General features: G+C 40.7%; 1 protein-coding gene across 1 annotated transcript in view; it reads left to right on the top strand.

Moving 5' to 3' along the window:
- The window catches only part of SYNE2 (spectrin repeat containing nuclear envelope protein 2), a 3,814,665-nt gene that overhangs the window by 1,946,615 nt on the left and 1,846,041 nt on the right, over positions 1–22,009 (top strand). Inside the window, exon 60 of the mRNA XM_044073561.1 lies at positions 7,092–7,277. Within this exon, the coding sequence (XP_043929496.1) occupies positions 7,092–7,277 (186 nt within the window). The remainder of the gene's footprint in view (positions 1–7,091; positions 7,278–22,009) is intronic.

Genomic DNA, 22,009 nt, shown 5'->3' with positions numbered 1-22,009 from the left:
AATTGTACATAGTTTTCTGTGTTTGTTCTAAGTTAAAAGGGGGTGGTGTTCCGATTTTTTAGTTGTTTTATTTGAGTGCTTTCATTGAGGTAAAGGTCTTGAAAATCTGAAATTGGTTCAGATGGAGATGAAAAGAACCAGCTATATAAGAGATCATCTTGCCAAACACTAATGTGTACATGCAGGCTAAATGTTGGGAATGTACATTAAAAAGAACTGTCATGAATAGTAGGTGGGAGTAATAATCATAATGACTACTCTGTCCATATTATCATGGAATGTAAATGGCTTTACTGGTGCAGACAAAAAGCAGAGTATTGAATCATAATGAGAAGTATGTGGTTGAAATAACAACATTGCAGGAGATGCTTTGGATGGAAATGGGCATGCAAATTTAACAAAGGAAGAATTTCAGGGTAAATATTCAGCAGAATTTCAGGGCAAAGGAAAGGGGGGAGTAAAATACTGATTGCTAGAGAGGATCCAATAATGAAAACAGAGGGAAAAAAATAATAATCATAGATTTGTCATACTTAGGGGTTATTGGCATTGGAGGAGTTATATTCCATGTAAAACTTCTATTATGGATTTTAAGAGAATTTGCAAAAAAATAATATATTTTCAGCAAGTAATACTTTTATGGCTGGAGACTCAAATTAGATTTGCAATAGTGAGGATGTGCCAGGTGGGTTAAAAGGAAATAATGAAACATATAGAAGTATTTGGTATGGAAGATGTGAATTCAGTAGTAGGGACCAATACATAATTTACATATTATTCCCTAATGTAATAATTGTGCTAGAGTGGATAAAAGTTATATTTCACAAGCACTCTAGCTTTGAAACATATCTAATAATTATTTCAGATTGTGCACCACTAAAAACCAAGACAAAGATGCAGGGTAACAAACTAAATGAGACACTGGTACTTTCTTACATATCCGTTTAGAAGAGAGGAATTTAAAGAATAGGTAGTGAAAATTGTTTTAGAGTTATTAGGAATATAGAAATTTCTTCAGAAAGGATAGCTAGTGAGTGGGATAAAATGAAGATGCAGTTTAAAAGTATGGTACAGTTAAGATAGAGATATGGGGAAAAGCAATAGGGATTATTTAAAGGGGTTGTCAAAGGTTAAAGTATTGCAGAAAAAGGGTAACCTTACAGAACATGACATGAAGCAAAACAGTTGCAAAATGTAAAAGGGAAATAATGAAGTATAAGGATAATATTCATGAGTTTAGAAAGGTTGCTTTTTAGCAACCATTTTTGATAACAACTCTAGAGCACAAAAGCTTTTAGCTCACTGACTTAGCAAAAATAGAAAGTATTGTTGCTAAACATAGGGGGCATATAACATGAAAACTAACCCAACATCCTGTAGAGATATTAGAGATAGTTCAAACATTTTATAAAAATTTGTATAAAGCAGAGGAATGTGGAAATCAAGGAAAAGGCACAGTTGGAAATGCTTGTGGAAGACTTCATTATTCCACGGTTAGAGGCAGTTGAGGTTCAACACTTAATAGCTAAGCTAGGAAGAGATGAGATAAAATGGTGACTTATAATCAATCAACTGGGAAGTCTACAGGAGTAGGCAGGATTCCTCTGGAAGTTAGGAATTTAGGAGGGAAGAAAGTAACAAATATCTAGAAGGTTTTGTATAACAATTTATTAAAAAGGGGTGGGAATTACTAGCATCTTGGTTGAAAGCTGTAGTGGCTGTATTACCCAAAGAAGCTAAAGACCCTTCGGTCCCAACTTCATATAGCTCAGTTTCAGTGCTAAGTCATGATTTTAAAGTGTATATGTTGATACTAGATAAGAGAATGAAAAATGAATTTTCACAATTGGTAGATGTCAATCAATGTGATTTTTGTGCTGGGGAGGCAAACATTTGACAACATTAACAGAAGAATGAAGATCCAGAGAGAAACCGAATGTAATAAAATGTCACTATTCTTTCTCGGTCTTGACGCAAGAAAAGTGTTTGATAGAATAAGCTGAGATTTTATTAGTAGGATGATGGTAGCATTTGTGTTTGCTGATAGAATAATCAAGTTAATTACAAAGATGCATGAAGTGTTTATAGGTAAGAATTAAGGTGTGAGGTTTTCCCTCCAATAAGCTATAATTGAACAGGAGAACCATGCAAAGGTGTCCTCTTTCCCCTTTGTTAATTGCTTTATATTTAGAGGATAGAACTGGAATTGTAATAATGAAAAGTTAGCTTTTTTTGCAGATGATAATATTTTCTACCTGATAAATCTCTTTCGGCTTTTCCCGGTTAGGAGTCGCCACATCGGATCACTGCTCCGCTTATGAATGGCAGTGGAGTTTTGAGGTGTTGAGTTTCCAGCCTGGCGCCCAACCTTCAGAGAAGGGACACACACACTCATACACCTACCTGCATGTCTTTTAATGTTCAGTCAGATGCAAGGAGGACATGCAGACTCCACACAGAAGGCATTCCAGCCAAGAATCAAACTGGGCAGCCTCTTGCTGTGAGACAACAACACTAACTGCTGCACCACTGTGGCCAAAATTTTATACCTGATAAATCCAGAAAAGGGAATGTAGGTGTTATAGAGCATTCTGAGACAGTTTCAGTTTTGTTCCTGATATAAAATAAAGATAAAACAAAGACTGTAGAGGTGAACTGTGTACCTACACACATGAATTGGTGCAGCAACACTCATATTTATGGGGGCATACTAAGATTAAATATTTATGTGTATTGATTAAAAAGGATTGTGTTATGGCAGGCAAGGATGTGTGGGAAGAGGCTAAACAAACAAAAAGATAATGCAAAAACTGAAACTCTGGAAGCTCTAGATTAAGGATATTGTTAGTAAGATACAAGCAGTGAAAATGTTTCTAGTCCCTCTAATTTTATATACAGGTCAGACAGTTTTTATCAGCTAGAGGAGAAGTTGTGGACCACAATTAATAGAGTTGAAGGCCCTTATATGGGAGCAATGGAAGGTAAGAGCTAAGTGGGATAAGTTGATTCTTATCATTTAACAAAGTTGTTTAAGATAACCTGATTTGAATGGATACTTTAGAGGTACACAATTAAGGCTCATGTACATAACACAAGCGGAAGATTATAAATCAAAGTGGAGAGAGATGTCGATTAAATGGGAGAGGGGGTAAAAAAATCAGGAAACAGAGTGGATTTTGGATGCAGGTCCTTAGGAGAGTAACAGCATCATACAGAATATTATATTCTTGTAGAAGCATAAAGTATTCTAAGATCAAACCAGCAATGGAGTGGAAAAAGGAGATTTTCCAATAGAAATGACTGCAAGGAGAGGTATAGAAAATAGGCAGGAGGGAGCTGGAATTTACTGATAACATTAGCAAAGGAACCAAGGTACTGAGAGCACATAAGAGAGGGAAAGGTAATACAGTGGGATGTGGACAAGCAGAAGTTTGGACTACAGGTTAGAGACCATCTTCCCTACCAGGGTTGGATAAAAAGGTATATGTAAAAGGAAAAAGATAGGGGAGTGGTAAGTGAAAGATTGACCCTGGAAGAGCTTTTAGTTTGATTCTGGAGCAGAAGATATTGTTAAAAGAGGGATAATTAATAGGACAAATAAATATTGCACGATAACTGTGAGTCTCAGTCAGAGGTGATTAGAAAATACTAGGACTTCTACTTGGAAGTGTTTCCATATGTATTTTTATACTACAAACAGAATTTAGAGAATTTTCCCCAGGTACATAGCAAATGCTGGAGGTGTGATGCGATGGATATATTGGGAGGGCATAATTTTAAAAAATTCCCTGCCAAGTTCTTTTCAGAAATCTTGGAAGAGTGCATGGTAATAACTAAGTAAATGATCCTCTGGCACTGGGATACAGGACACGAATTGTCCCGACATGTTAAGGTATTACTAAGTTTAATGTTGTTGACTACCCAAAAAGCAATTACTAGAAAATGGAAATCTTAATCAAAACCAGCTGTAAGCTAAGTGTTGAATACTGTAAAGGAGATAAAGGAACTGGAAATGGGATCTTAAGAAAAGGGAGGGTGCAAACTGCATAGAAATAAATTTAATTTTTGGGAAAAATACATGCAGATTAATGTTCAAGACAGAGTGAGTTTTAAAAGAAGGCAGAATTTGAGCAATTTTTATAATGTTGGAGTGAATCATAATTGTTAGAAAACATGTATTATGCATGAACATGAAAATTAAAAAATGTTTGCTGTGCATATTTTTGTCACTGTACACAATGTAATAAAAAAATATAATTATAATAGGAACCTTAAATCTGCTCTAAGTGGAATGGGCTGACCTGACATCTTGAGTATAAAAGTACAAATGAGATTATAGCAGTCAGTAGAGTCACCAAAGTCAGGTTTCATACAGTGCTACTATTGATTCAAAGTGGGAGGCAAGGTAAAGGAAGCACATACTTAAACAAGAGCTTTGGATTGTAGGGACTCGTATTATAAAAAGATGGAGAAAATGGACAAGGAGAGGCTGATTGATAGTTGGATGACGTCAGAGTGTAATTAAGGAAAGAGAATCTAGAAACAAAGCAAAGAAATCCTGGGTGACTTAGGAGGAAAAGTCAGGAAGGCTATAAGGGGAAAGGAGACAGTGTACCAAAGATCAATTTAATTGGCAAAGAAATTAAATAAAGCTAATAAGTGAGATTAGGAAGGAGGAATTAATGGTAGAAAAAAATTTACACCAAGGATATAACAAGGATTAAAGAAAAAAGGTCAAGGATATATCCATTTAAACTGACCAAGAGAGAGAGAGATATACAAGAAAATGGGGAGCAAGTTGGAGTCCTGAAAAAAATGTCTGCATACATTTTAATAAAGACAGTCTAGCAAAGGATCCCAGTTTCTGAGTGACAGAGAGGGTTAAAAGGGAAAATGGAAATATGGAATCACTGATATTCTTAGGATGAAGCATGGGTTGATCAGGATAAGAGGACAATAACCTTATAGTCATACTAATTAATTAATTGGTCTTTCAATTACATCTAATTGATATTTAATGTCTTTTATCCATGATAATGTTTTATCACTATTTTTCATCCAACAAATTGGGAACTACATAGATTATATATCAGAAGAACATTATGAATTCATGAATGTAAATAAATATCAGACTGGTAAAAAATTCTTTCAAAATATTTTAAACATACATACATATAACAAAAAGAATGTAATGGTGTATAAAACATATATATTTTATATCTACTGGAATATGTTCAACATAAACATGTTCATAACTCTTTCTGATTTAGTTTCACAATTAAAATATCCTGTACTATATACCATTTTATTTCTACTTTGAATATAGTATCCATCCTCATTGGATATATATATATTTTGCTTATACCACTGTTTATATTATTATATTCTAACACTAGTGTTTGAGGATACGTATCAGTATCATTCATCTGCTGGAAGAATTCACCTTTAAAGTAGATGAAATTATTGTTTAATAAGAGGAAATTATTGTTTAATAAGAGGACAATACCCAAGTACTGGATGGGCTGCCTCCACTGAATCTTCAGGAATTTGAGCATAATTTTGACAACGGTCCTGAAAGAAGTGTTAGGCACATGAATAATCTGTGATCTGTTAGTGGGTGACAGGAAGAAGACGAGAGCAGTGCCACTTCATGGGAGGGGGGTTGGGGGGGGGCCAGAACCTACCTCCGAACTACCTACCAATAAGCCTTACTTCAGGTCAAGGTGGGAGGTTGGTGGCATTCCATGATGGCAGACCATTTCAAGATGTGAGTTAGCATTGATTCCTAGAGAAATTATCATTCCAGTGTTACATAGTTTATTTTCTCTGACTTCATTACAGTAAAAATGGAGAAAAGCAACCCAAATGATGTAATACCATTGACTTCAGCAAAGCCTTCAACTCAACATGCCACAAATGGCTATTGAGTAAACTGATGTTGTGCACAGGAATTTGGATGGATGGATGGGTGCAGATGGGATTCTGTCATAAGACAGATAACTGGCTGGTGGTGTGCAACTCAGATCTGTCTTGGGCTCTGGGTTTGTTAGTCTTTTCTTCTCAGACATAGCAGAAGACAAAGTACAATTAATAGGGACAAACTTTTCATAAAAGGCACTGCAACTGATGCAATTTTGGATGATGGATATGTGAACCTTAGAGGGGTCTGAAGAGAATAACCTGATTTGTAGGCAAGGTGGCTAAGACTGAACACAAACTAGTTGAAATTGTTGCATTTAGGATGTAGTGACTTAAGTTAAATTACATGTTGGGGCAGTACTCCTTAAACAGTCAGAAAAGGACAAAATCCATAAGTGTAGTGATGACACTTCCTATGGAGCCATAATGTATGGCATGAAAAGGTAGTGTTCAAAGTAGCAGGATGATGAGATGTCTTTCGAGAGGAACAGAACCCAGGGACAGAAATGTCATCTCATGCTGCCGTTTGTTTATGAAACCACAGCTAGAATACTCTATGCAGCTGTGAGATGCTAAGAGAAAGGCATATTGTAGCACAGAGAAAGTTAATAAGGATGAATGATCTAGATTACAAAGGAACAACTGACTTAATGGAGAATTTCATTGGAAACAAGGTGGGCAGGTTATGAATGGGAGACAATGGAAAGCTAGGTTTTAGAAAAAAAAGGAAGTGGCAGAAGAGGCACCATTTAAAAGCAGAGGAATTTGTTTTAGCGTGGGCTTCAGGAAATTCTGTTTCACTGAAAGGTTGTTAGACAGGATTGCTATCTAACTGGGTAAAAGAGTATAGTTAAAGTTATGTATGCAAGAGCAAGTGGGGCAACTGGAGACAAAAAGAAGGCCATGTAATGGTTTAGCTACAAGGAATTAGCTGGACATTGTGCAGACATTTGGGAGATATTTACTCTCCTTTTATCAGCAAAAGTGTATGTGTATATATTTTGAAAGATTGTTAAAGCTCTTAAAATAAAAGCACACATACTTAGAAGGTATAAGTAGTTTATTTTAAGAGCTATCCTTTGATATGAGTGTTTATTATAGACTGTTTTTGTTTACAAAATTCTTTAGCTAATTCATTACAGTTAATATCTTTTTATATTTTGTTATTGTAGATGGCATTAGAAGATTCCTACCAAAAGCAGGACAGACTTCTTGCTTTTGTGTCAGTACTACAAGAGTTTTCTGCAGTATGTGATACAGACAGCATGCTACAACAGCTCAATGAACAAAATGATAAAATTGGAAGCACACGGGAAATTATTGTTGACTATATTCAAGAAAGACAACATCTTGCAATGGTAAGTTTGATTTACATGCTACAGTAGAGTAGCACTCATTTTGACTTCCACACTAGACTTTTAATGTTACTGTGCAGAACATGTGGTACTTAAAAAATATTTGAACATCTTGTAGCAAAACACAAACCTTATAAACCGATGCTTAGTTTATGACTTGTATAATTTTATTGTAAATTGAATTAGAAAACTAAATTTGCTGATGTCTTTAATGTTTCAATATAAACAAAGACATTAATGGTGAGATGATGATTAAGGGTCTTCATCTTGTAAGAAAACCAATGGATTATAATTCATAATTATCATGGATTCAAAAAGACAAGATGAAGACAAATAAATGTGTAATATTTCAAATAACTTAGCATGATTAGTGGTTAAGATTTGGTACATGGAGGGGAAAAAGGCAAAGTGTTACAAAGAATTTCAGTAGAATAGCTGATGCTGTTCATCACACAACTCATTTCAGTATCACATAATGCATTGAACAGGTTACTGTGCAACAAAAGGGTTATAAAGTAACACTTAAAATAACACTTTTAAGAGAGTATATTGACAGCCTGTGATAGATGAGGAGGAAGCCAGCAGTTGGCTCATGGAATCCAGTCAGAGGTGCCATAAACTGATGAAGGCTGGGGTGGGGAAGAGAGCAACAGGGGCACTTAATGTAAAAAATGGGAAATATTTATTTATACATTGGTATCTGCTACTATAATAGAAGCAGGCAGTAGAATCTGAAGTGTGTGTGTGTGTGTGTGCATGTGTGTGTGTGTGTATGCGTGCGTGCGTGTGTGTGTGTGTGTGTGTGTGTGTGTGTGTGTGTGTCTAATATATATATATATATATATATATATATATATATATATATATACATATATATATATATATATATATGTGTGTGGGTCCACTTTTCATATTTCGAAATTCCAAAACTTCGAACCTCTAAATACTGAAGACCAGGAGATCAAAGTTTTGAAATCTCAAAACAAAAAAAAAATCTAACACGATAAAACTTCAGAAGTCACAGTTTTACAGGGGGGTCAATCCCCCCACAGCCCCTGCTACTTAAATATACCAACTCCGAGATCATACTACAGTGAAGAGAATGGTAAAATTCCCGTTCTGCACTGTACGATGATCTCCATTGAGAAACTTCGAGATATCAAAATTTTGATTCTTTGGGCTTCGGTATTTAGAGGTTTGAAGTTTTGGAATTTCAAAATTTGAAAGTGGACCTATATATATATTTATATATATATATATATATATATATATATATATATATATATATATATACCTGTCAAAGCGTGAAGACTATATGTTCTTTACTATACCATAAAATGTAAAAAATTTTATCTTTTCATAGAAAATAGTACTGTTTTATATCTTATTTCATAAGAACACAATGATATGACTAAAATAGATACTGATTATCCAGCTGAAAAATATAAAACCTATATTTCCCTGAAACAAATAGAAATAAACATAGCATCCAAATAAGTATATGAGACTCCCAAACAACTAAACCAAGAAAAAAACTTTAGGGTGCATGCAGATAACACCTGCACTCCCCTCCAGCAGTCCTGAACAAAGTGAACAAACGCACGATGTAGATAAGAATTTATTTTATTTATTTTTTTATTTTACATTTGTTGACTGGGCTAGTCTAACTGGATATATGTCCAATTTCAGTAGAGGCCTGGGATCTTTAATAGTTACACATAGATTAAGCACTTTCTACTGCAAACTGCAGACTTCATAAGAATCTGTTAAAAAATATCATTAAATGTGCTAATATAGTTGCTTGCAACCAATAAAATCACTCTAACAATTATATTTGAAATTTTAAATAATCTGTCATTTAAAGAAACAGAAGTAAAACTCATTGCAATAATTTTCTTTGCATACAACTCACATTGACCTTACTAAAATGTGTAAAAAAAATATATATTTGCTATTAGTAATAAAATTGTTCACAAGAACATAATGTAAAGCAAACGTTTGCCAATATCTGCACAAGAAACACGAAAAAAGTGTGTAAAATGGCAAATTTCCATAAAAGAAAAAACCCAGGCTAGAACTCTGGTTCTCAGATCTAAAATCTAACGTTCTATCCTCTGAGCCACAGCAACAGTTCTAAAAAGGGCATGACTTTATCTTCTATTGTCTCATTGCTAAGACTGGAGTTATAGTAACACTGTCATTAATACCTGGATAACTAGCTGCATTTAACAATAACTGCCATCTGACTTCTCTTTCTTTTAAAATGCATTTAATGTCTCCTCCTCTGAGATTCATAAAAACACATTCCAGAGTGGCAAACTTAAAAATGGAACATCCATTACTAGAATCTAAATGTCTATACGGTGCATTATTTTTGTCCTTTTTCCTAATACAATAATAATGCTCATAGATTCTATTCTTAAGAGCTCTGTTAGTTTGCCCTACATAGAATGCAGAACAGCTGCAACATTGTGCCAAGTAAAATGTACCCTAGTTCTGTGGATATTGTCTAATACCAATGTTATATCCTCATTTATTGCAAAGCATTGGTTGCAGCTGCCACATTTTTTTAGTTCCCAGTTGTCTAGTTGTCATTGTTTGTGCCTTCATTGATGTCAGTATGGGAGGGCCTTCATATTGGAATACAGTCAATCTGCTGAAGCCATAAAGAGTATTGATCAACAAAACTGGGTATTGCTAAAGGGGGCTATGGCAGTGTATAACATCTTGGGAGAGAAGCCCACTTTTGTGTATAAAACAGGGCAAAATTTAAAGCACGGATTTGAATACAAAGGAAATGTTATAGGTAGTAGAAATAACTTGCAAGGAACAAAAAAATGTGGCTGCAACCAATGCTTTGCAATAAATGAGGATATAACATTGGTATTAGACAACATCCACAGAACTAGGGTACATTTTAAAAGGAGAGGAAAGTGCAACACCATGAGAGTGATATACTTGGCAAAATGTTGCAGCTGTTCCGCATTCTCCTCAGGATTCAGCAAGTTCTGCATGGTGTGCAGGAATAGTGCAGGAGCTGCTGGAGACAATAAGGACGAGAGATCCAGGAATAAGCTTCCGGAACGTGCACGAGCGCTCCTGCACTACTCCTGCACGGACACAGCTCCTGTATGCAAATTGCCCCATTTGCAGGTGAAAACCATGCAAATGAGGTGAATTTGCGATCCAGGAAGCTGGCAGCCGTCCGTGCAGGACTAGTGTAACCTGCAGAAATGTACTCGGTTAATAAACAAGTACATTTCTGCAAACTACAAAACGGAGTCATGACAGCTCCAAATAAAGGGTGTCTATAATGTGTAAAGCATGCCAATTGCCAAATATATGGCCATTGGCATGGAAAACATTTGGAAAAAAATCTTTTATTTTTTTTTTTGGCCGATTTCGGATGTTTAAGCGTATGGCAGCAGTACGCAAATGGGATCAGCCGGAAAATAAAAGAAAAATCCTAAAAAAAGCTTTCCCTGCGAAATCACAATTTTGACATTATAGTCAAAGGCAGGCAAAAGATAACAAGGCCAGTGAATAGTTGTTGCTAAGGGGGAAGGCTCAGTGTGGGACTTGTAAGTAGGCATTAGCAGGCAATCCTATGCAAATGAGGGGGATGATACTGAATCACAGATTTCCTCTCATGATTAGCCTGCACCCAATCGTGTAGGTGCAGGAAGACCATGGTGCAAGCCTAAGAGCTAGCTGACATCATAGAGGGGTGTGCCAGGCATACTGTAAGCTTATTGGAGCCCTGTGGCTTGGGTTTGCCCTAAGCTTAGCAGAGCTAAGGAAGAGGGTGTGTCTGAAGCTGCTAAGCACACTTTACATTGCCTAAACGGGTGTGCGTGCCATGCACCGGGCTTTAAACAAAAAAAAAAAAAAAAAGTAAACCAGGAAATAGCAGCTCTGTGCACATCTGAGCACTGGGTTTGCACGGCGGACCTCTGGGCTTAAACAGGAAGGCAGTGGGAATGGAAAACAGCAGTAGGAAGGTAATCAAGGAGAACTAGCATAGCTGGCAGGTGAAATGTATCAGAATCAGCCAGTTACACAGGCAGCAGCCCAGCACACTACTATAAACTATGCAAACACCTTTCCCTCTTTTTTTTCCCATAAATGGGGAAATTTTACCTAACAAAAGCAACAAAATGATAGAGGCTGCATTTGCTCTCATAAATCAACATGTGGAAGAGGCTGAGGGTGGTGAGGATGAGAATGCTCATGACCAACCCACAGTGAGGAGAAGGAGAAGAGTGTACTGACCCAGGGTAACCTACCAAGGGCTACATGAGCTGGAGATAGTGGAGCGCTATAGGGTGGACAAGGACCTCCTACAGCAAACTGAGCTGTGCTGGCCATGCCTCACACACAGAACCAACAGAGGGGAACCCATCCCAGTGGATAACAAGGTATGTGTAGGCCTAAGCATACTAGCCACAGGTACCTTCCAAAGGCCAACTGGGGATATCATGGGGATCTCACAGGCATCAGCATCTAGGGTACTCCACCAGTTCCTGGATGCCATGTCAGCACATGCCACTGAGCACATATATTTCCTCAACACCCATGAGGCATTGACCAGCAATATACGTCTCATCCTCCAAATAGCAGAATACCCTGAGGTAGTGGGTGCTATAGATTGCACAAGCATACACATCAAAGCACCACCCGGTGAGTGGGGTAGAGTCTACATAAACTGCAAAGGCTTTCCCTCCATCAACTGACAGGTCATGTGCGATGCCCAAGGCATTATAATGAATGTGTCTGCTGGCTGCCCTGGAAGCTTTCACGACTTCCACATCTGGCATATGATGCAGCTGTACCAGAGATTTGCCAGTGGGGACATCCTATATGGCTACCTAGTGGGGGATGCTGGTTATGCACTGGAGCTGTGGCTGATGACACCCATTAGAAATGCACACACACCCGAACAAGAACTCCATAATGAGGCACACGCACAGACCAGAATCATAATAGAGTGTGTGTTTGGGATGCTAAAGTCACAGTTCCGGTGCCTGGACATATCTGGTGGTGCCTTGCAGTACTCACCAGCTATATGTACCCAAATTGTCATCGTTTGTGCCACGCAATACAATATGATCCTGTGGAAACAGCTGCAGCAGGAACAGCACAGGGCAGGGCCACACAGCCCTCCACCATTGCCAAGGCCTGCACAGGCACAGAATGACTTGGAGGAGGAACATCCTGAGCCTGCCCCAGTAGGCAGAAGGAGGCATGCCCAGTATGCCCAGGCCTTGGCAAAGATGCTACACATAGCACATACACTGACACAGTAGGAACCCAGGGAATGACACCTCTCTCTGACTCGCACATACAGTAGAAGGGACGCAAAACATGACACTACCTGTGCTTAACCATGTATAGGGAGTGTACTATATGCATCCAACATAGTCAGCCCTCCAGCACAATCCTCAATACTGGCACAGCCACAAGGTAAGTCACTCTCCCTATCAATTGCTGAGTGGACTAGTATGTTTTGTTACTTGTATCTATGGTATGGATGTGAGTATGCAAGGGAATCGGGTGGCTGAATGGGATGCCAGCAGATAGTAGACATCTGTATTGGCAGCATGAAATCTGTAACAAATATTGGTGTCACCATAGTAACCAGTACTAGACAAGGTGACAAAACCTACTGCAGGAAATGTGGTGGGCCAAATGTGTGTCCATAGGACACACACATGCCAGTCAGTGAGGCTCACATACCCAACAGTCTCAGCCAGCAGGACAGGCATAGACAAACACAAAGAAAGGCTGTGCTAAGGCCTCTGATCAATGGCTATGGAGAACAGCCCCCCTGCAGACCTACACAGACAGACTACAACAGGTCAGGCAGTGGGATGTTAGTTCTGAAGGGTAAGAAGTCTGGAACTGAAATATAGGTCAATAAAACCTAAGAACTGTAGTACACTGATATGCCTCTAGTCTGCATGATAGGTCAGAAGACAGAATGAAATGGACCAGTACAGTCATAGCAAATACATACATTTGTCAGGTGTGCCCCCCTCACAATCCTATGTAGAAATGTAGTAACATGTATGTGTAGGTATAATAACAGTGGAGCACAGATTACCTGAGCTGGCCAAAGTAGGAGGATAGATTGTAGCAAATGTACAATATGCAGGGCTGTGTGTGTTAGGTTGGTGTGTGTTGTATATTGTGTGAGATTGGTCAGCATGTAGGCATGGTGGGTTTTGTCCTGCTGGCCATTGGCCAGTACTACCAATGACAAGGCCAAGTTCTCACCACTGCAGTGCCAAACACAATGCATCCCAGCGAGACACATTCAAGCAGTAAGCCATAGTAATTGTTCAGATGTAATACCTGTCACCATCTGAAAGATGGACATGGCATGAATGTGGGCCCAGACATACAAACAGTACACAAATGGAAGTACCCTAGACAGACAGTGTATAAAATGTTACTGTCAAATGGACACACCTTTGGAGTTGTACATACAGGTTAGCGGCACATTAGTTGGGTTTGTAGTATGGAATACCGATGTCATCTGGCCACATAATGGCAGACCACAAAGGTCACAGGTATGAAGTACTGAGAAACTACTGATGTCCCTGCACAAGCCAGCATAAGTGGAATGCCCCACATATATCTGAGTCAGCTGCAAGTAGCTTCCATAGCACACATACACCCAGCTCACCCCACTGTCAGCCACAGGTACCTCAAAGGTGTTATCCCTGCTGTTGGAAATGAGTACAATATGACCCCCACCTCTGTATGAAAATAGCCACAGAATACAGCATGCTGAAGAGGTGTCCCATGCAGGTGTGTCCCTAGCTGTAAGCAGCACCCTGCCAGCATCCACACCACTAGATCAATAATGACAGAAACTATTGACATTAACACCTTGCAGACCTACCATGTCACCCCAGGGGAATATAGTGGCTTGCAGCCTGGGATTGTAGGAGTGAAACAATGCAACAACCTGCTACAGGTGGCCTGCATCTCTCCCAAATGTCCTACAGTCCTCTATCAAAGGCCTGTGTCTCACCCGTACTGCCGGTGTATGTAATGTCACAGACTCCCAAATAACATAACACAGTTGACAGAACCCAAATGCAAGGGCATGTCGACAAATCCCAGTAACATGTTGACCATGTCCTATTGCTGCTGGTTTGAAGTGATAACTATAGGGAACTTATCGGATAATGTTTGCCTAATATTTGGAAGAGGATAGAATAACGGGGGGGGGGGGGGTAGGAGCATGGATGCCATAGAGTGTGTGAAGTCTGAAACTCAGATGTGTGCACTTACTATCCCTGCCTGGAAACACAGGAATGGGTGGCTACAAACCTGCTTGTAAACCACAATGAGAAGGGGTAATGACCAGAAATATGAGCCATGCCTCTGGGTAACCTATGTGAATGTGTACAGCTGTGAGGTATGGCCACAGCAGGATATGGCCATACTGTCACGTCAATGGATGTACAAGCATAGGATCTTCAGCCACCACTGTACAAAGGTGCTGAACCATTTACACAGACCCTTCAGCAAGTGTCTGCAGCTTCCCCTCCAGAATGGCATGATTGTGCAATAATATGTAGGCTGCTGACCACAATACTGGACACAGCTTCATTCACCCGGTGTTCCCCAGTAAATTACTGCAAGCAAATATGTATACCTGACAGTAGCTGATGACATGTAACATCACAGCGTAAAACAGTATCTCTACTAACACCAAAACCATGTAGCAGAAGCAGCACAGACACAATTACCTACAGTAAGCCACTATCCTTTGCCCATTTTGACCTCATATTGTCAAACGATCTACAGATATCCCACAGAAACAGGTTGCTAGTTGTAGGCGAAGAACACAAAAGCCTGCACTGAAGTACAACCTACTTGGAATGCATTCACACATTCAATACAGAAGGTCATACTGGGCATGCTCCCACACTTAGAGAAACAAAGCCCATGTCTGACAAAATAATGAAAGGTCATACTAGGCATGCTCCCACACTTAGAGAAATGAAGCCCCTGTCTGACAAAATAATGAAAGGTCATACTGGGCATGCTCCCACACTTAGAGAAATGAAGCCCATGTCTGGCAACAACAGTGGATTATACATATCTGACAGTCAGAGATGTTTGTGCACACACACTCCACATTGCACACCGGTCATGCTTTGCACACACATTGGATAGGAATACACACACATATCTAAGGACAATACACTATAATAGGCCAAACTTACACATACATACATGTATGGAAGAGAGTGACAGATAGTGACAAAGAACCTCCCATCATGATGCCTGTCCTACCCAGCACACATCCAATTGGCTAAAACCACATGATGTGCAAATGTCAATCACTGTAGACATTTGCCTCTGGTATCCCGCAGCACTATAGTGTCTGTTGTGCTTGTAATAACTGTGTAACATGACTGTATAAGTCATTATTCATCTAGCAGTTGTATACACTTACCTGTTAAGTTTAAACCTGTGTGTGCCTGAGTGTTGTGTCTGCTTCCAGATGAATGGCTTATGGCCTGTGCACACACACTGCACTCCCCATTGCCCTACTTTGGCAAGCCTGCTGATGTAATTCACCTTGAAATACACCTTTGTTGAAGGAGTAGCCCGAGACGCTCTGTGCCGTGTACTATAACTACATAATGCTATAGTGTGATGCACTAGCTAGGTAGAAGTTCTAATCCCAGACATGGCAACTGTGAGACTGTGTGTGTGTGTGTGTGTGTGTGTGTGTGTGTGTGTGTGTGTGTGTGTGTGTGTGTGTGTGTGTGTGTGTGTGTTTGTAGGGATCAATGCTTTTGAGGCCATTCACAGTCACTACAATTTCCATTGCCCTACTTTGGCAGGGCTGCTGATGTCATTCACCCTGAAATGCACCTTTTTGGAAGGAGTAGCCCAGTAAGCTCCATGGCGCATCCTATAACTGCGTAATACTATAGTGTGATGTACTAGTTAGGTAGGAGTTCTAATCTCAGACATGGAAACTGTGAAATTTTGTGTGTGTGTGTGTGTGTGTGTGTGTGTGTGTGTGTAGGGATCAACACTTTTGTGGCCATTCACAGTCACTAGGAACTCCTAAAAATGGGGAACATTGATATTTGTGCAGTAACAGAGACATGATCCAAGGCTCCAGAGAGCACCCCTGCAATACCAGGTACAGCTCTTACCACACCTGTTGGCCACCAAACCAGAAACAAAACACAAAAGGTGAGTAGTGTCCATATTCATCAAGGATATTCACACTACCAGGCTACTTACCCAACACAATGCGTCTGAAATTCTCCCAGTGCAACTAACACTAGGTAAGACTGCAATCCAGATTGTATAGCTTGCTACAGATCCCCCACCATGCCCCAAGATTCCCACTACACCTTTCTAAACATACTGGAAAATAAGATACAACCAAGCACCCAAATACTGGGTGATTTCAACTACCCTGCCATTAACTGGGAAAACTACTCGTGTACCAACACCTGTGCCCAACGGTTCTTGAAAGTCATAATTCCCAATGCCCTGGATCAAGTAACCCATAGTCCCATGAGGGGCTCCAATATCCTAGAACTGGTCATTACCAACATGGGAAATAAATGCACCACACCTATGGTCACCCCATCGGTGGTCAGGTCTGCCCATAAGATAATCACCCTTAACATCCACATCCCTCCCCCCACCCCAGTAAGGAAACCTCCATAAAAAACATCTACAAAACCAACTTCATGCTACGCATCAGACGTGTCAAACGTCATGACATCCATGCAGACAGGAACTGAAAGTTCGACTGCTGAATCCTACACTAAGGTACTGTACGAACACATCCACTCGTGTATTAATCGTGCCATCCCAAATAGAACCAAGACTTTCCCCTCCATGTAAAGGAAGCCAATGTGGTGGTCTCCTGCCATAAACAAACTTTACAACAAACGGAAGAAACTGTTGCAGAAAAGAGGAAATTCCCAGGATGCAAAAAACTCCCTTACCAGCCTCAGTAAGAAGCTGAGATCCCTCATAAAATCCTCCAAAGCTAGTTATGAACATAATATAGCCAAAAATTCCAAAGACAACTGCAAGCCATTCCATAGCTATGTCAGGAATCCAAATGGCAATGCTCAGATCTGCTCCGAGCTACAACAGAATGGCATTAAATATACTGATCCCAAGGATATTGCCAATATCCTGGCAGATCGATTCAGTGCCAACTGAACCCCCCTCCCACCCCCTAAAGGGCCCATCTTAATGCCAAAAGATTGCCAGATTCTGATAATAATGGCCACATGGGTAAAAAACACACTTTGCAGAGCTAAGAAATCGGCATCCATGGGACCAGACAATATCCTGGGTTGTGTACTACATGAGCTTCAAAATGAACTGACACCTCACCTACGTGCCATGTTTAATCATAGCCACACCTCAGGCTTTATGCCCACTGAGTGGTGCACAGCTACAGTTATCCCAGTCCGCAAAGGGGGAGCCACCATGAGCCCCGGGAACTACTACCCCATTAGCCTGATGAGCCTGGTCTGCAAGGCCATGGAATGTATCATCATAGAACTTATAAACAAAGACATTGGCAACCTGCAAACACTGGACCCCACACAGGTTGGGTTTGTGAAGGGCCGATCATGTCTCCTGAACCTGATTGACATCTTTGAATCAGTCTCCAGAGCTGTGGATGAGGGTAACGAGGTTCACACAGCCTATCTGGACCTCTCCAAGGCCTTCGACACCACTCCCTGTCTGGAATCATATATAAATGTAGTAAGCTGTCCATTAATCCCTACGTCATTTGAAGGGTTGCCAACCAGCCTTACTGACAGAACCCACACTGTAAAAGTAGGCGACTCCAAATCCAGCCCCAGACAAGTGACATTTGGAGTACATCAGTGTTCAGTCCTGGGACCGCTCTTGTTTGGCATCTATTGCTGTGAAGTACAGGCCAACACTAAGGGACTCTGGCTAATAAAGGTCACATATGACTGCAAACTGGGAGCCAATATTGAATCCCCAAATGATGTGGATATTCTACAAAAGGGAAAGAGATGCTTAGTGCCAGAGCAATGGTCTCAAGCTCAATGCCAAGAAATGTATAGTTATCCCCTTTGGGAAGGAACATGTAACCATGAAGTACCACATAGGTGACAGTACACTAAACACCGAAAGTGTGATAAGAGACTTGGGGACACAGGTAGATAGTAGTCTTGCCTTCGATAACCACATCACCACAACAGTCAGGAAACCCACCTATGTGGCACACCTCATCACTAAGGGCTTTTCATCCAGAAAAAAGGAGGCCATTGTCCCACTGTAGTCATCTCTCAGTAGACCCAGTATAGAATACAGCGCCCCATTTGGTATGTACCTCTCAAGACATCTGCAACAACTAGAAAGGCTGCAGAAATACCTCACTAAAAGAATCACAGGCCTAAAGCAGATGCTCTATGCTGACTGTCTGAAAATCATCCAGCTATAGTCTGTCACATAACATCTACTCAGAGGCGATCTTTGCTTAACATACAATGCCATGTCAAACCCAGAGCTGTAGGACATACTACACTTAAAGAAATCCCAATCCCTCAGAGCCACACCCTCCAGGGATCCAAACATTGTCATCACAATGAACAAAACATGCTGGAGGGATGGTTTCCTGACCCAGAGACTCCCAGACTCTGGAATATACTGCCCATACATGTCAAGCAGAGTGCCTCTTTGGCTCGCTTCAAAAGGAACCTTGACAATTAGATGGGAGATAGGAAATTCACCACAGGAATCACATCAGTCACACTGCTAGACAGAGGTCCAGGGAAGTAAATATTGTGGGAAGAAATAGCCAGGGAATTGTTATGGCTAGGCTTGTATAGGCCCTAGGGCCGATAGTCTAGTACCAACCTATGAACCTATGAACTACACTTTCCATTGCCCTACCTTGGCAAGCCTGCTGATGTCATTCACTTTGAAATACACCTTTGGGGAAGGAGTAGACCAGTAAGCTCTGTGGCGCATCCTATAACTGCGCAATACTGTAGTGTGATGTACTAGTTAGGTAGGAGTTCTAATCCCAGACATGGCAACTGTGATACTCTGTGTGTGTGTGTGTGTGTGTGTGTGTGTGTGTGTGTGTGTGTGTGTGTGTGTGTGTGTAGGGATCAATGCTTTTGATGTGATTCACAGTCACAATTTCCATTGTCCTACTTTGGCAAGCCTGCTGATGTCATTTTCCTTGAAATACACCTTTGGGGAAAGAGTAGCCCAGTAAGCTCCATGGCGTATGCTATAATGTAATTCTATAGTGTGATGTACTAGTTAGGTAGGAGTTCTAATTCCAGACATGGCAACTGTGATACTCTGTGTGTGTGTGTGTGTGTGTGTGTGTGTGTGTGTGTGTGTGTGTGTGTGTGTGTGTGTGTGTGTGTGTCATTAGTATCCTGTGTGGAGGTAGCTGTGAGTGTATAATAACAGGACTCATTCTGGAACAGGTTTTGCAAATTTCTTATATGGTGGGCCTATTATATGTCACAGTGTCCACCTTACAAGGACAACAGATGTCAAACAGCAGAGAGGCTGGTGTAGACAATCCAAACCCCCACATGTGGCATCATGGATTGGGAAACAATATAGGCAACCCTTGTATTATCCAGAGAACACTCTCTACCCATGTCTCATACACAAACACACTTGGCTAGGCAACAACTACTATGTTTGTAGTTCCATGCATATTGCCCACAGACTGTAACCATGGTGTGATTGCAGTGGACTGCAGAGGACATGGCACTCTGTCCCATCCCTACAATAGGCAAATAATTTCATACAGTGGTCCTTTGCTGTGTTCCCCACTGGACGCCTGCAACAATTATAGAGTCAGCAAATGTAACCCACAAAGCAAAGCAAATACCATGCCTTATACACATGCCCTGTATGGACAGATGCCACTGACAACAGTGAATACCTGTATTGTGCTGTCAATGGAGCTGCAGGGTCAACCTGGTTTCCATTGCCAGTTCAAGCCACATGAGATCAGTAATGGCACAACATGCCCCAGACACCCCAGGTACACTTCCACATATCACAGAACATGCATGTGGGACGTGTGCACATCCCAGACACCATCCATGTTATGTAATATAGAAAACATACATGGCAAGCATTGCACAGCACTGGCCACCCACGATAGTAACCCAGATGAGTGGATGGCGAATACAATACCCACCTGCGCGGGCCAGTCCAGAGACTATATCCCTGACCCACACTGCAGACCATTGTCATATGGCCTCATGCCAAGGTATATCCTTTACCTAGCCTTCTACAGCCTTCTGGCACATTCAATCACTACACAACTGTAAAGCAATGCACCCATGCATGTCAGTACTGGCAAACCTGTGTCTGTGTGTGTGTGTGTGTGTGTGTGTGTGGAGTATAATGATTTGGATGCCATTCTTGCTCACTACACCTCCCATTGGCCTACTGAAGCATGCCTTCTGATGTCAGACACCTTGAAATACCCTTTGCCCATATATCAGCCTGATAACCCCTGTGGTGCATGTGATACCTGCATGTGATACCTGCGTAATACTGTAGTGTAGCAAACTAATTAGTTAGGAATTCTAATCCTGACCCTGCCAACTGTGATAATATGTATGAGTCCTTGAGAGAGTGTGGCTGTGTCGCCCTTGACACTTGTTCTTGTGGACTGGAACATGTACTACACCTACCTTATCTCTCCTTTATCACTGTTGCTGATGTCACTCACCGTCAAATATACCTTTGGACAGCTCTCCAACATGTAAGCTCTATGCCGCATGGAATAACTGCATAGAAATGTAATAGCAATACATAGTCAGGCAAGGGTTTGAAATCCCGTACTGGTACGTGTGTGACACAGACATGCTTAGCTTTTACTCTCCTACCCCTCCCTGTCTTACTTTGTCTCTGTCTCTCTCACTCTCTCTCTGGCGGATGTGGAGAAGTACACCTGCTTTGCTTAGGCAGCAGCTTGTGTTTTGTAAGTGATGCTCGTGATCAGCTGATGGCTTGTGCATGAATTGCAGTCCCCCACTAGCTGATTGCATGTTGAACAGCTGTGGTAACATTCCCATAGTCAATTGCATCGAAACACACTCCCATAACTAGGAACATCATGTGGCCCTTTTCATTCACTGTGAGCAGGACTTCATGTGGGTGTTTGGTAAACAGCATCGCAGATGGTAGTGGGATATACCTCTAACAACATACACTGTGGAGACAAGCCAGCAAACAGGAGGGGGATGTTCCAGACATGACTACAGAATGTAAGTCTTGCTCTTCCGCATTTGAAGTAATGTTGGTTTAACAGGGTTTGTGTGGATATGGCTGGTCTACATGATTTAATACCTGTCAAAACAGTGTTATGTGGTTGAGGAAACTCCCACCTGTAAGGCTATCTGCAGACTGGCCAGTGTTTGGAGTCTTACGTGTGTTGTGTTACTCACAGATTACTTATCTTTAGAACTGCAGAAGCATAGTCTGAGGATTGCAGTCAGTACATGGTGACAGCCATGAGAGTTACTGATTCATTTCCCTCATAGGACATATGTGACAACAAACCCTGTTACACCAGTCACAGCAACATGTCAATATTGGCCCTGTGTTTCTGCCTCCAGCTACAACTCCGTCAACCTTTGTGCTTATGTCATGCAGTAAGAGGTGCATATGTTCAGTACACCATTATTTATTAATATCAT

Source organism: Protopterus annectens, chromosome 6.part0, assembly GCF_019279795.1.
Source record: "Protopterus annectens isolate FY-2018-M chromosome 6.part0, PAN1.0, whole genome shotgun sequence".
Lineage (NCBI taxonomy): Eukaryota > Metazoa > Chordata > Ceratodontiformes > Protopteridae > Protopterus > Protopterus annectens.
Note: the sequence above shows the minus strand (reverse complement) of the source record. Positions and strands in the feature narration are given on the sequence as shown.